The sequence below is a fragment of the Solenopsis invicta genome, chromosome 1 (genome assembly GCF_016802725.1).
Source record: "Solenopsis invicta isolate M01_SB chromosome 1, UNIL_Sinv_3.0, whole genome shotgun sequence".
NCBI lineage: Eukaryota > Metazoa > Arthropoda > Insecta > Hymenoptera > Formicidae > Solenopsis > Solenopsis invicta.
In genome coordinates, this window is record NC_052664.1 from 617,953 (window position 1) to 631,883 (window position 13,931).

At 40.3% G+C, this 13,931-nt stretch overlaps 1 protein-coding gene across 3 annotated transcripts in view; it reads right to left on the reverse strand.

Annotated features, from left to right (window-relative positions):
* Nucleotides 1-13,931, reverse strand: part of LOC105201255 (argininosuccinate lyase) — a 154,500-nt gene that overhangs the window by 94,190 nt on the left and 46,379 nt on the right. For 2 of the 3 annotated variants that reach the window (XM_039446423.1, XM_039446410.1), the window contains exon 5: nucleotides 353-484. The exons of the other annotated variant lie outside the window; for it this stretch is intronic. In XM_039446423.1, the coding sequence (XP_039302357.1) occupies nucleotides 353-484 (132 nt within the window). The remainder of the gene's footprint in view (nucleotides 1-352; nucleotides 485-13,931) is intronic. 3 annotated transcript variants of the gene reach the window in all.

Consider the following 13,931-nt stretch of genomic DNA (forward strand, 5'->3'; position numbering starts at 1 on the left):
AATGTCTCAAATTATTCGTATACTTTCGAAAGAAATGTACCGCTTTAGAAAAATCCAATGTCGCGGATTCAACGTGGTATTACGAAGCAATAAATATATCATATAAAATTACTTTGTTGTTTAAGCCATTGTAATATTTAACCGTTATTATCTCTAATCTATTAATTTTTGTTTAAAATATTTTTTATAAATCTTTTTTATAAAATATTTTTTATAAATCCGATATTTCATGTTATTTCAGTGAATTAGTTAGATTAAGATACGTTATATATTTATAATTATAAATATGTGTACTTATGATAATAAATATTTATCTGTTTAATTATATAATTAATATTAATGTTTTATTTACCTCAATGAAGTTCTTGACTCTTAACAAAAGTCTGTCGATGGACTTTCTAAGCCATAGTTTGGTATCGGTTATTGTCTGATCATTGCGACTTCTACCTGTATGTAATTTCTTTGCCACGTCACCAATTAATTCCTGTATATTCATGAAACAATTTGTGTGATATTAATAATCCTTTATTAATATAAAATAATTAATATAAAATTAATGTAAAGTAATTAATATAAAATAGGGTAATTAATATTTAAAAGAGCGCACATAAAAATTCTACAAAGATATTTGTATAAAGGAAACTTGTTAGTACTCGCATAAATTTAAAACGGCATTCTCTTATTTTTCGAAAAACAAACATTATATTGTATTAATATAAAAACATAATTTAATTAATATACAGATATTTTCACAAAGAAAAATCGTCAGCGGTGAATCATCGATTTTAATAAAATTTTATGGATATGTAGTATTTACTCAGACCTTTACTGTAGTAAAGCCATAAATTGCGGAAATTAGGCATTCTCAAGAAAATGTCGATTAAATATTTTTAACACCTATAATGCTGTTACAGAAAAACAATTGAGTCATGCGGCGTTAGGACTGCTACGCTAGGGGTCTCAGATTCGATTCCCACTAATGACTTTTTTTATTTAAATCTTATATTTTTTGTATATAATTTTTAAATTGTTTTTAATTATTTAATATAAAATATGTTATTTTTTTAAATCAAGAAATATAAAAATATTTTTTATTATTAATTAGTAACAAATAGTTCAGACCGGTGCTCTGTACACGCGAACTCTCGTCGACCGGTACACGCATACCTAATCGACACCCGGCGCATCGCCTATTTTGATGCGCACGCACTCATGCCGATTCCGGCCCGCCTAAACGTATTCCGCACAGCAAGATCTCGAGCGGTGGGGATGCTGAGCTCCAAGAAACGCCGAAAGCCCTCCGGACATCACCAACGTCTCGAGATGCGGGTATATAAACCCAAGACAGAGAGAAAACTAGGTTCTTCATCTCCGACCAATCCTCCTGAGGAGAAGCCACTCAGGTCTATCAAGATTAAGCGTCTTAGTTGCAAGTGTTCTTGACAAACGGCAGACTTCGATCCCCGTATCAAGTCTCAAGCGTGCTTAGTTTCGGAGAAGTTTTTCAGCCAACAATTTTGTTGCGGTCGGGATATTCGAATTACAAGAAAGAAAATGTCCCTTGAGTTTACAACGAAAATAAATGACTTTATTACTATCAAGCAGAGTTCAAACAGTATTACAAAAGTCGCGGAGATAACTCTTTACAATCACACGCGGTCTCAGTCTTGGGCGGGGGAGAGCCGTACTCGTTCTGTCTCCTCGACTCGCGGTAGTCACCAACCGGTGAAGTAGGGTGCGTGCGCATACAACGCCCATGCTCTTGGGCGCGTATTCAACATTCTCTCCCACCTTGAGTTGCGTCTTCTTGATATGAGCGCAACTCAACATACTAAAACAAAAATCAAAATTCAGAACAAAAAATTAAATTTATGTCTCAAATCTTTTGGGCTTCTTAACAAGACGTCCACTTCGCGTCTTGAAACTCGTCTCCTCTGAGGAAGTCGTCTCTTCTTCAGGAACAGGTTCTGAAAGCTTCTCAGGAACAGATTTCTGCTTCTCGTGCGTTGGGCCTGCTTTGGTTTGCTCTAACAAACTTCTCGGATTCTCTCACATCTTGCCTTACTTCCAATGGAATCAGTCGTTGTACTGGGCGGATTAAATCACCTCTTCCTGTCTTCAGCTTTACAACTCTATTGTGGCCGTCCTTACCCGGAAAAACTTCCTTAATTACTGCAAGCGGCCAGTCCAGTCGCTTCTGTATATCGTTTCCCACTAGTACAACGTCACCTACTGTGACTTGAGTAGAAGTGTTCTTATGCTTTGCTCGCCTGGATAATTATCCTAGGTATTGAAGACGAAAGCGACTTCTGATCTCTTCCTTCAGTCTCTGACGGTAGCGTATTCTTTTTGCAAAGTGACCTTTATTAAGTTGGTCCAAGTCTGGTACACCCAATTCGCGGATGTCGCTAATGAACATAGCTGGAGTAATTGCCATAAGCTCCGTGCTCTCCTCCGGAAGCTAAGTGAGTGGTCTCGAGTTCATGACGGCTTCGCAATCACACAAAACCGTGTTCATTTCTTCATAGCTCAATGAGGCTCTTCTCAGCGTTCTTTTTAATAAATCTTTAAGAAGGCGAATAAGGCGCTCCCACCATCCTCCCCACCAAGCGGCTGAAGGCGGGTTAAAAATCCACTGTATCTGTTTGAGAGCGCAATGCTGAGAGATCCTCTGCCAGTTAATCTTCCGCAGCAAATTCGCTAGTCCCACGAAATTTCTTCCATTGTCACTGTAGACGACGGAGGGCCTTCCTCGTGCTATGAATCTTCTGAAGGCCTCTATGAATTCCTCCGTTGACAATGATGTAACTAACTCTAGGTGGACCGCACGATAGACTGCGCAGGTAAATAAACAAATATAAGCTTTGCAGCCACCTTTTAAGAAAAATGGACCTGCGTAATCGACGCCGGTGACTTCGAAAGCTGCGGCGTCTCGTACTCTGTCCTCCGGTAATGGTCCAGACGATACCTCTATATTCTTCACACTGTGTCGACGGCAGATCGTACATTTGTAAATAACGGCGCGTACCGTGCGATGATACCGAAGGATCCAGAATTTCTCTCTTAAATTATTCATGACAATACCTGCGTGATTAAGCTTCAAATGAATATAATGGATAATTCTTTTCGTCAATAAATGTGTGGGATCCAATACTATGGGGTATCTGAAACAGAAAGTATCTTGGCGATTAGCAATTGCCGTTTTTATTCGTATAAAACCCTTTTCTTCGAAGGCCCCTATTCCCTGCAGTCGGGCATCTTTTAATTTTTGAAAAGATTCACTCTGTGCTAATTTGCAGAGGTATAACTCTGCTGCAGTGATCTCCTTTACACTCAATTCTTGATCGACGACTACATGCATTCTCTGAGAATTGCCTATGAATCTTAATATCCAGGCCATCGTACGCAAAATTTTAGGATATGTCGAGAATCTTTGCAGGTACCAAGGGATATCCTCTTCTTTTGTTTTCTCTGCAGCATCCATCATAACGATTCCTTTTTTAGCATTCTCTGGATAGGACCGTTCATTAAGTCGGTCAGCTGTTTTACGCAGTTCCATATTAACCGCCTCTTCATTAATTTTTTCTTCACTCGCAGGCCAATCTTCAGGGGGCATCTTTAGCCAGGCGGGTCCCTCCCACCATCTTGAATCTAGAAGTTTCCTCGCATCGCATCCTCGCGAAGGTAGATCCGCGGAATTTATAGCTCCTGGTACATATCTCCATGACACAACCTCTGTAAGGCTTCTGATTTCTTGGACGCGATTCCAAACAAATACTGTCCACTGTCTCGCTTGCCGTATCCATGCCAGGACAGTGGTCGAATCACTCCAAAAATATCTCTTGACGTTTTGATAATCCATCGCCTTGTCGAACGAATGCATTAATGCTCTAATAATCTTGCTCCAATGGAAGCAGCCATCAATTCGAGACGTGGAATAGTCTTCTTGCTTTTCGGCGCTAATCTTGACTTAGCCTCAATTAAGTGTACTTTGATCCCTTTGCTTGTTTCCACTCGTATAAAGAGGACGGCCGCATAAGCATCCCTGCTTGCGTCTACGAAAATATGAAATGACAATGTATCAATGTTCCTCTTATTACCAAAAATCCAGCGAGGAAACCTTAAAAGACGAAGGAGATTCAATCGTCGTGTCCACTCTAGAAATTCCCCTTTGCTCTCCGGATCGATCTCCGTGTCCCAGTCTGTATGTCGGGTCCAAAGACGTTGCAACAATAATTTTGGCCTCAACAACACGGGACAAATGACGCCCAGAGGATCAAAAATCTTCTATACATATGATAACACGAGTCTTTTCGTAATTTTCTCCTCTAAAAGCTGCGAGGAAAAGCCTGCCAGCGAAAGAGTGTCACTCTTGATATTCCAGGTGAGCCCCAGAACTGTTGCTCGTTTCTCGCAATCCATTCCCGTATATTTCCAATCTCTCAAATGGAACTTGGATCTGCTTAAGAGAGAGCTGGCTTCTCTCTGAAAAACCTCAAAATCAGAATAAGAATCGACGCTAGTAATGCAATCATCTACATAAAAAGACTTCGTTAATTTTTCATATACTTGGTTTTTCTGTGGCGAAGCAGCCGAACTCACGGCTTTTCCGATGAGTATCTCTAAGGTAGCCCCCAAAAGGAAAGGGCTGCTGGTTACGCCGAAGACAACCCGACGATGTCGATAAATCTCTATTTCCCCGTTGGCATCCCACCACAGGAATCTCAGAATATCTCTATCCTTCGGGGAGACGCTAATCTGCAAAAAGGCTATTGCAATATCTGCTGTCACTCCTATCTTCTGTTCTCGAAACCGGTGCAGCAGTGCTGGAATAAGCTCAATAAGGTTAGGCCCTGTTTCGAGGCATTGGTTGAGCGACGGCGAATCCTTTCTACTTTTTGCTGAAGCGTCAAAAACCGGCCGGATCTTTGTTGTTCCTTCTTCTTTAATGACAGGCCGGTGTGGTAGATAAAAACTCTCTTTGTCGCTTTCGTGTACAGGTACTTTCTCGATGATATCCTCAGCGAGCCAATTGCAAAAGATCGAATTGTAATCTTCAAACAAGCTCTCCTGTTTCAATTTCTTGGTCATGAGATTCAATTGTTTTTCTGCTACCTCTTTATTGTCTTGCAACGGCGGATGATTTTTCTTCCAGGGTAACATGACCTCATAACGTCCTTCCTTTGAGATCTCCGTCGTTTCCAGGAATATCTTCTTAATCTCAGCTTGACGTGCCTCCTTTGAAACGTTCTCTATGGGGTCAGTAATGTATCGTGTCCCAACGTATCGAGTCTCCATAAATGTGATATGTCGGCTTCTTGTGCGTACATGGAGACAACCATCAGTGCCGCATCCGTTTCATTTCCATCCTCGAAATCACAGCCTAAGATTGTCCATCCTAGTTTTGTCTCCAATGCTGTTATCCCCGGATCTATTTGTACTAACTTTACCCGTGATTATTTTACCTGCAAAATCGGCTCCTATTAACAAAGAAATGGATTCGCTGCCTCCGCCGGTGTCACTCAACCGTATGTTCTTCTTTTCCAGTTCATCCACCCATTAGTTTCCGGTGGAGTATCCTGACAAATAGTGTCTTGTTGTAAGGCGACAAAATCGCATTGGTATGTTCCCTCCAGATTACCGATACGAGTCCGACAGGTTTTATGTTTCTGAGGTCTGGTCTTGGTTCCCCCGAACAGCAGATGTATCATCGTTCGCTCACCTTTCGTTTCGTAACCAAGGTTCTTGGCTACCTTCTCTAACACATAGGATCGGTGTGAACCGGTATCAATAACAGCTCGAACAGTTATCAACCCTTTTGGTCCGCGCATCTCGACTCTTAATAACGGTAGAAACATCTTATCGTCGCAGGAAACATTGGCTAAACAACTATCTCCCTCGCTGAAACCTGATTTGCTGGACATCTTCTCGTCAGCTTCCTTCGCATCGTTTTTATTGGAGAGATTTCGGCACATCAGAAGGGCGTGCCCTTTACTACACCAAGGACATTTTTCTTTGGCATAACATTTTTTGTAACTATGGCCTACCTTTAAACATTTGAAGCAGCCATTCTTTTCTTTGACGACCCTGGTCCTCTCGTCCATATCCATGCCTCTGGCTTTGTCGCACCTCGAGCTGTCATGATTTTTTCCACAGAACAGGCATCTTTGTGATTTAGATTCTTTCACGGATAATAGACTAGCTGCTGTCGCTGCTTCTTGATCTTGATCTCTCGTTTTCTTCTTATTTCTGACCGCTACTTTCGAAGCATGTCTTCGCCATTTGAATTCGTTCCTCGCTTTCAACCTCTCTTCCTAAAAAGGTCATAAGATTAGTAAGACGATCTTTGGCTGTAAGATTTCCTACGAAAGCATTTCCTTGAGGAGTTAGCTGTATCATCGCTCTCTGCCATATTCTTAGAGTCTCTTCCGGCAGTGAGGATTCAACTAACGGGAATAACATTGCTGCGCACATGTCAGTGGTAACGCCCAGAGTTTCAAGTGCTCGCATTTGTGTTTCTAGTTTATCATAAATTGTCATGAGCGTTACTTTCTTATTCTTATTTAATACTAGTTTCAAAAGTTCGCGCACATAGAATTTAATGAGTAAATCTTTTTTGCCGAAGCGCGATTCGAGGCTCTGTATTGCCTTTTCATAATTGTCCGCCGTTAAAGGAAAGCTATTCACAACTTCGTAAGCACGCGAGTCTTTTACCGTGGACTGTATTAATAATGAAACTTGTCCTCTCTAGACAATGCTGTATCGTCGTGTATTTTCTTAAATGTGTTCCAGAACGGCAGCCAATCCTTAATGTCACCTCCGAATCGCCTCAGTTCGATCTTCGGCAATTTAAGCGCGCGTATACTTTCCTGTGTTGCAATCGAAGGATGTGTCCGCAGCACTGGTACTGACGTTCCCGCCTCTCGAGTATCTTGCCGTTCCGTCAGCTGGGTTAACTCAAGTTTCGCTTGATGATATTTTGCCGCATACTCATCCGCATGTTCTATCTCTCTGCAGATGTTTTCTTCCGATTCTCCAGTTTGAATCATCAAATTTCGCAGCTTCTGGCTCAACTCATTGAGCTCGCTCTCTTTATCTCGAACAAGCGCGAACTGTACCTGAAGTGAGGTTAGGTCCGACGACCCTCTCTCTTTCTCCGCTCGAAAGGAAGTATATGCCCTTGTAAAGGCTGTTCTTATTACTTTCTGTGTTAACTTCACTTGATCCATTGTTAAACACTTCCTTGAATTTCCGCTTAAATGAAATGACCAGCAACTCTAATCACTGTCCTGTCACGGTCGCCACGATGTTGCGGTCGGGATATTCGGATTACAAGAAAGAAAATGTCCCTCGAGTTTACAACGAAAATGAATGACTTTATTACTATCAAGCAGAATTCAAATAGTATTACAAAAGTCGCGGAGATAACTCTTTACAATCACACGCGGTCTCAGTCTTGGGCGGGGGAGAGCCGTACTCGTTCTGTCTCCTCGACTCGCGGTAGTCACCAACCGGTGAAGTAGGGTGCGCGCGCATACAACGCCCATGCTCTTGGGCGCGTATTCAACAAATTTTATATCTTTTGCATCTGATCCTCGGCACCTGTTCACGAGAAAGTGTGCAGTGTTCGGCGCCTCTACTAACAAGGGAAGGATCAGGTGACTCACCCTGTGATTTCGACACCAAATTTTAATTATTTTGGAAAAAAAAAGTTTACATCTCCCTCCGTTTGATCGAATAGGTCTTAATTTCGGAGTAAAAATTTGTGAAAATTGACCATATCCAAAGCGCATCGCAGCGCTACATATAAGCCTTCACGATAACTTTTCTTCCAATCAGCGCAGTTAACTTGAGTTAGGTGCCTGCCTCATAATCGTGAGATCCGAGTTCGTTCTCGGAGGTAAATAATAATTTTTTTAATAAGTGTTTTTATTTATGTTTATTTTGTTTGATGATATTGATATAGTATGTAAATTTTTGAAATAAAGATTTAATTTAATATCACATGTAACGCTGGTACTTTCTCGGTGTCGGTTACGGGATTTTCGGTTCAGGAGCGGATGCTCGGATGTGCTCGCCGGATGTCCGGGTTCGTGTCGAAATGATAACGCCGTATTTTGGTAGTAAAAATGAAAGAGGTCAAATATATTTAGCTATACTTTAGTACAAAATGAATTTATACAGTTCCGATATCGTTATCGGATAGTACTGAGCTCCTTGTACAACCTTACGGCCCTCAATTGCGCGGTCGTCGGCCCGCGGGAAATCAAGAGAACGATCACGTGGTATTCGAATAGTGTCGCGGCACTTAACTGCGCGGTCGTCGGCCCGCGTGAATTTAAGAGAACAGTCGCAACGTATTTGCGCGGTACTTAATATCTAAACGGAAAGGACTTTAACAATTCGGAACGGACGGACAGTGACTAGGCGCTTTGCGCGCGGATGTAGCAAGCGGGGTTGCTCGGTTTAACAACCTAGATCTATATACATAGTTCGTGGCGGAACGTGCGATGTCGGAACGGACTCGCGGTTATCGCAATGTAACGACTCGGATGAGTCGTGTGATCTACGGACGGCTTCGGTTTACGCTCTATGCGTACGGTATCCGTTTGTTAGAGTGGCCGCGCGGCGGTCCACTCTAATGCCGTGCTCGGGGCCCGATTGGCCCGTGCGGTTGACCGGTTACGGTCTCGGTACTCGACGCCCTCGCGCTGTGCGCGGGCTGTCGACGGGGTTGGCCAGTTCGGCCTCATCTCGCGGGGTTAGCCCGGGAGGTACGGTAGCGGACACTGGAACGGTGTCGGCGCGGACGGTCCCCGAGAATTCCCGGGGACACTCGGAACGGTCTGGTCGGAGTGGCCGGACGACGAGAATGCCCGCGTCCGGCTGTACGGAGACGGAATTGCCGTGCGGGGAGAATACCCGCCGTACGGCGCAACGGATTCGGATCGGATTTAGCCGGACGTACGGGAATGCCCGTCTTCCGGCCGGACGGTCCGGATTGGCCGCGTGACAAGAATGCCCGTCACACGGCTGATCGGATTGGATGGCCTGCGCGACGAGAATGCCCGTCGCGTGGCTGAGCGGATCGGATTGGCCGAGCATACCCGGCCTCGGGGACGACGGTTTTACCCGTCGCGGGAAGGTTGGAACGAGTATGCCCGTTCCCGAGGAGGTGCTCGAGAATCCCCGAGCTAGGAGGCGCCGAGTATGCCCAGCGCTGGAAAGGATCCGATGAGATCGGATGTTCGGACGGATCTGTTTTACATTGCCCACTGCCGGCTTATATATCGTTCCGCGCGGCTGGACGGACCAATCAGCGCGCGCGGACGGGCCGGCTAGAGTGGGAGCGCTTTCGGAACGCGGCGCGTAGCGCGTCGGTCGCGCGCGGTAGCATGCGGTGGTCTTACGTAAGCCGATTGTACGCGCGTGGGTCTTACGTAAGATACACGTGCTCGGCTGCGGTGCGTTCGACGGTTGGTCGGTCCAGGAGTGGCGGCACGGTGGAGGGGCGTATTGTTACACACATTCTAAACATTAATTTAAATTCTATTTAAAGGAAATTTTAATTCAAGTAATATTTGAAATAATAAATAAGTAATAATGATAATATATAAGTTATTTGTAATAGATAACATATAAAGGCAACGTATTTAAATTTTCAAATTTTTTAAATTTAAAATTTAATTGAAAATACTATTAAAAGTATTTTAAATTTCTTGTTCTTAAAATAATTAATCGTAGAAAAAGAAGAATAAATAAACATTTAAATGCAAATGTAAATATTTTTATTACAAAATATAATTATTTCAGTATTTTAAATTTATTACAAAATAAAAAACCTCTCGATTAAAAACCTCTCGTTCATTTAATACAATTTTGTATCCGCTTTTTTTACCGGTTTTAAATTTAAAAAATTTAAAAATTTAAAAACTGTTTTTGTGGCGAACCGAAATCCGCCACCAACATGTGCGCGCGCGCGAGCGCGCAGGCAAGCCGCGGGCGCCAGCGTGGGCGTGAGCGCCGGCGCTAATTCAGGGGCTGCCGCTAGGCGGCCCTTTTCTCGGGAGTCAAATGCATCCATCAAGCGCATATAATACGCGACCCCGATCACGCATCCTCCGATCCGATCGAGGCTGAGTTCCTTCTAGGCTTTTCGATCACGGAAATCGTCATCAGAGGTGCGCTCCTTACCGGGCCATCTAACTTGGTGTAACTAGAGGTGCGCTCCTTTACGGGCCCCCACTTTTGGTGTAACCCGAGGTGCGCTCCCTTCAGGGCCCTCAGTTTTTAGTCAAAGAGCTAGATGGCACGCCTAAGTGTTTCGTCGACATCTTCGACGGGACCATCCGCATCCAGATTGTATAGGTTGCATCTGCCCCGACGATTGCCAGGGTATCCCAATACCCGATAAAGGAATAGCGTTCCTTCCCTGGAACTAGCGGAGATTGAGCTAGGGTGGGCCGAGTCTTATGGATGAATTTGGTATAGTATTTTGGCGCCATCTAAAGATTGACACCCCAAAAATTGGAACTACGTAACCAAAATTCCAATATGGCCGCTATGTTTCTCGCAGACATTCGCAGGACTAACCGTAACCTGACTACGACGTTCTCTGAGTGCTCTGAGTGTCTTTGAGTATATTTTATTGATCTTAATCTAGATCTAAATCTTAATCTGTCCAGGAGATTGAGGGATACCCACAGAAATTTCGAAGAAAAAGTGAGCCTTTTTTTCTATTCTGCATCTAATTAACACCTTTATTTAGAAAAAATTTGTACATGTATAATAGCACTCTTATATACGTAGTTTAGAAAAAAAAAAAATTATAGCATCAGCCATTAATATTTAAAAATTAATGATTTTAAATTCCGTTGAAGACGTACAATCAGTATAGCATTTTCTAATAATAATCAACAATAAAATTAAGAATACAGAAGCGCAATTAATCATGACATATAAACACGCATAGGTAACGGCGGTCAAATTCCATTGGTTGGGAAAACAGGACCAAACAAGACAGTTTAAAATGACTAGGACGTGCTGCGTTCCAAATTGTAAATCCGGCAAACAAGCGCCGCGTCACAAATTTCCAAAAAATCCAATGAAGTGCCATCAATGGATACAAAGCCTAAAATTGGATTTTTTGGAAAATGTGTGTGCACAGGATTTGAACAAATACAAGGTTTGTCATAAACATTTTCGCGAGGAACATTATAAATGTTGTTTACACTATCGTGTATTAAAGGATTCGGCAATTCCTGATCTTTATTCGGAAAGTAATATTAAAAGTAATGCTGTTCATGGAATAAATCTTGATGATCAACAACCATTGCAAAATATTTTTGAAGAAAATGAAATCTCGCAATCTAATACATCCCCTATAGAAAAACAAGTGCAGCATCACACAGAATTACTTAAAAAAGTAACGGAAGATGTTGAAAAAGTAATGGAAGTGCAACATCAAAGTTAACAATTGCAAAATAAATTATATACTATTACAAATGAACATGAAAACCGAATACAAAAGTTAGAAGAACAACTAAGAATACCTAAAAGAAATATTTTCCGAAGTAGACCTAACTTGCAGGAAATAACTCGCAAAAACAATTTGAGTCCCATTGCAAGAAAATTCTATGACAAGACTGTATTGTTGAAACGAAAAAATCTACGTCTAAAACGTCTTATTAATTGCCAAAATAAACGGAAAAGTAAAAAAATTGATAACACATTAATACAAAATCAATGCTCAAATGTACAACGGCAGTTTACTAGTATGCTACAAAGAAACAGTAATATTTCTCTGAAGGTACCTATTTTAAAAAGAACTTATTGATTTTATTGCAAGTTTTAATATACAGTCATGTGTGTGCAAAAGTATTAAGCATCTTATTTATTTCTTAATTTTCAAGTGATATATCTTTTAAATCTTAAATTATTTTACATTGCGATAGGCTGTTAAAAATAAAGCTGTATATACTTTTAAGTAGTTATAAATATTGACTACTTTAAAATATATACAGTTTTATTTTTGCCTGCCTCTATCACAATTTAAAATAACTAGAAATTTATAAGGTGCCTAATCGTCACTTATGTAAGACGTCTTATTTTAATAATAATGTAAAATTAGGTAGCATACTATTTATATAGGAAAACCGGCAATATTTCGCTAAAAAAAACTATTTTTTAGAAAGAAAAACGGGAATTTTTCTGTTTTTTCTAGCGACTTAAATAAAACGGTTTTTTAAAAGTATTAATTTCTGCTAGTAACATTTAGTACGGCTCATGAGCCCGATTATTATTTATACATTCTATTCTATTCGATCTCGTAAATACTTAATTTGCAGAACTACAATGTTTTGTAGTTCATGTAGTTTTGCATTTCATAATTTTTGTTCTAAAAAGTTGTTTTATTGTTTTGCGGTGCTTTTGTAGGCAAGAAGATATACAATTACAGAGAAAATGTTTTGCATTGGTATATATAAAAGATCGCCCTCCTGTTACAAATATCACTTTACAATCACTTGTCCTGTCCAGCAATAAGTACGATAAAATCAGAATTAAGTAGTATGCCGTTAAAAGCTGGATGTACCCGGATCGTAATAAAGTTTTTAAAATATACTTGTAAAAATATTGAAGACGACAGCGAAAAATACGTAGCGCTTTTATGGGACGAGATGTCACTACAACTTGCCTTATTACATAATAAAATTGAGGATAAAATCATCGGATTCGAGGATTGGGGGATGCGCAGAACGCGAAAAATGGCTGATCATGCTATCACATTTTATCTGAGATGTTTGAAAACAGGACAAAAAATGCCATTGGGCTATGGTTTTTGCGAGAGTGCCACAAAAACATCTCAATTAGTATGCTGCATTAAGCAATAGCTAGCTAATTTAATCATATCTGGATTTATTCCTGTTGCTACAGTATGTGATCAGGGTGCCGCAAATATTGCTGCAATAAAGTCATTGATTGCAGATAGCAATATCATTCGTGCAAAAAAGAATTTGCCTCCAAGTAAGTGCTAATTATCCGAATATTATTTGTACTGTAATAGTATAATAAATTCAGGAAAATTTTGCAATAATAAGTTGTCGGATAATATACAATTTCATTCATATTTTTTCAGAAATAAATAAAATAATACGTTTTTATCATTATTTATGTTTTTATCATTTAAAATTGAAAGATGTAATTAAAAAATGTTGAATATTATGTAACAATTAGTAATAGTAAATATAAAAAATCTTTCAGAAAATACTATTTTATCAAAGGAAAAGAGATTGTGCCCATCTATGATTACGTACACTTACTCAAAGCAACAAGAAATAATCTTTTAACCAAAGATTTGGATACTAATGTTAAGAATACATGTTCAGAAACAAAACGCTTCTTGGGAAGATATCAAGACTGCATTTGAGATTGATAAAAACACTACCTTAAAATATCGCCAGCTGCGAAAGATTACAGAGAAGCATATACAGCCTAGATTAATTCCTAAAATGAGAGTGAAATATGCTTCACAAGTTTTTTCAGCAACATTGGCAAATTTTTTAGACATTATATTACTTTTATGTAATGGTAAGGATAGCGATCATGTAACTTTTTCTTTAGGATGTAAAGGTAAAAAGTGAAAAATTGTGCCATTAACTTCAATGGCGAAAGATTTCATTTGTCACCTTTCCGCCCTAGGGAAAAAATTACATAATCGCCATTTAACTGTTCAAGTAAAGACTCGACCATCCGCGGTGCAAAGAACAGAAAATATAACATACCAAAATATTTTTTGGATATCATTTTTATTTATTATTATAAGGGTTGTTGAAACTCAAAAAGGTACAATGAAATTGTCGTCGTCTGCAATTGCAACAAGTGAAATTTTGCATTTCTTTAATGATTTATTTGATTCGTTCAACGGAATCAAA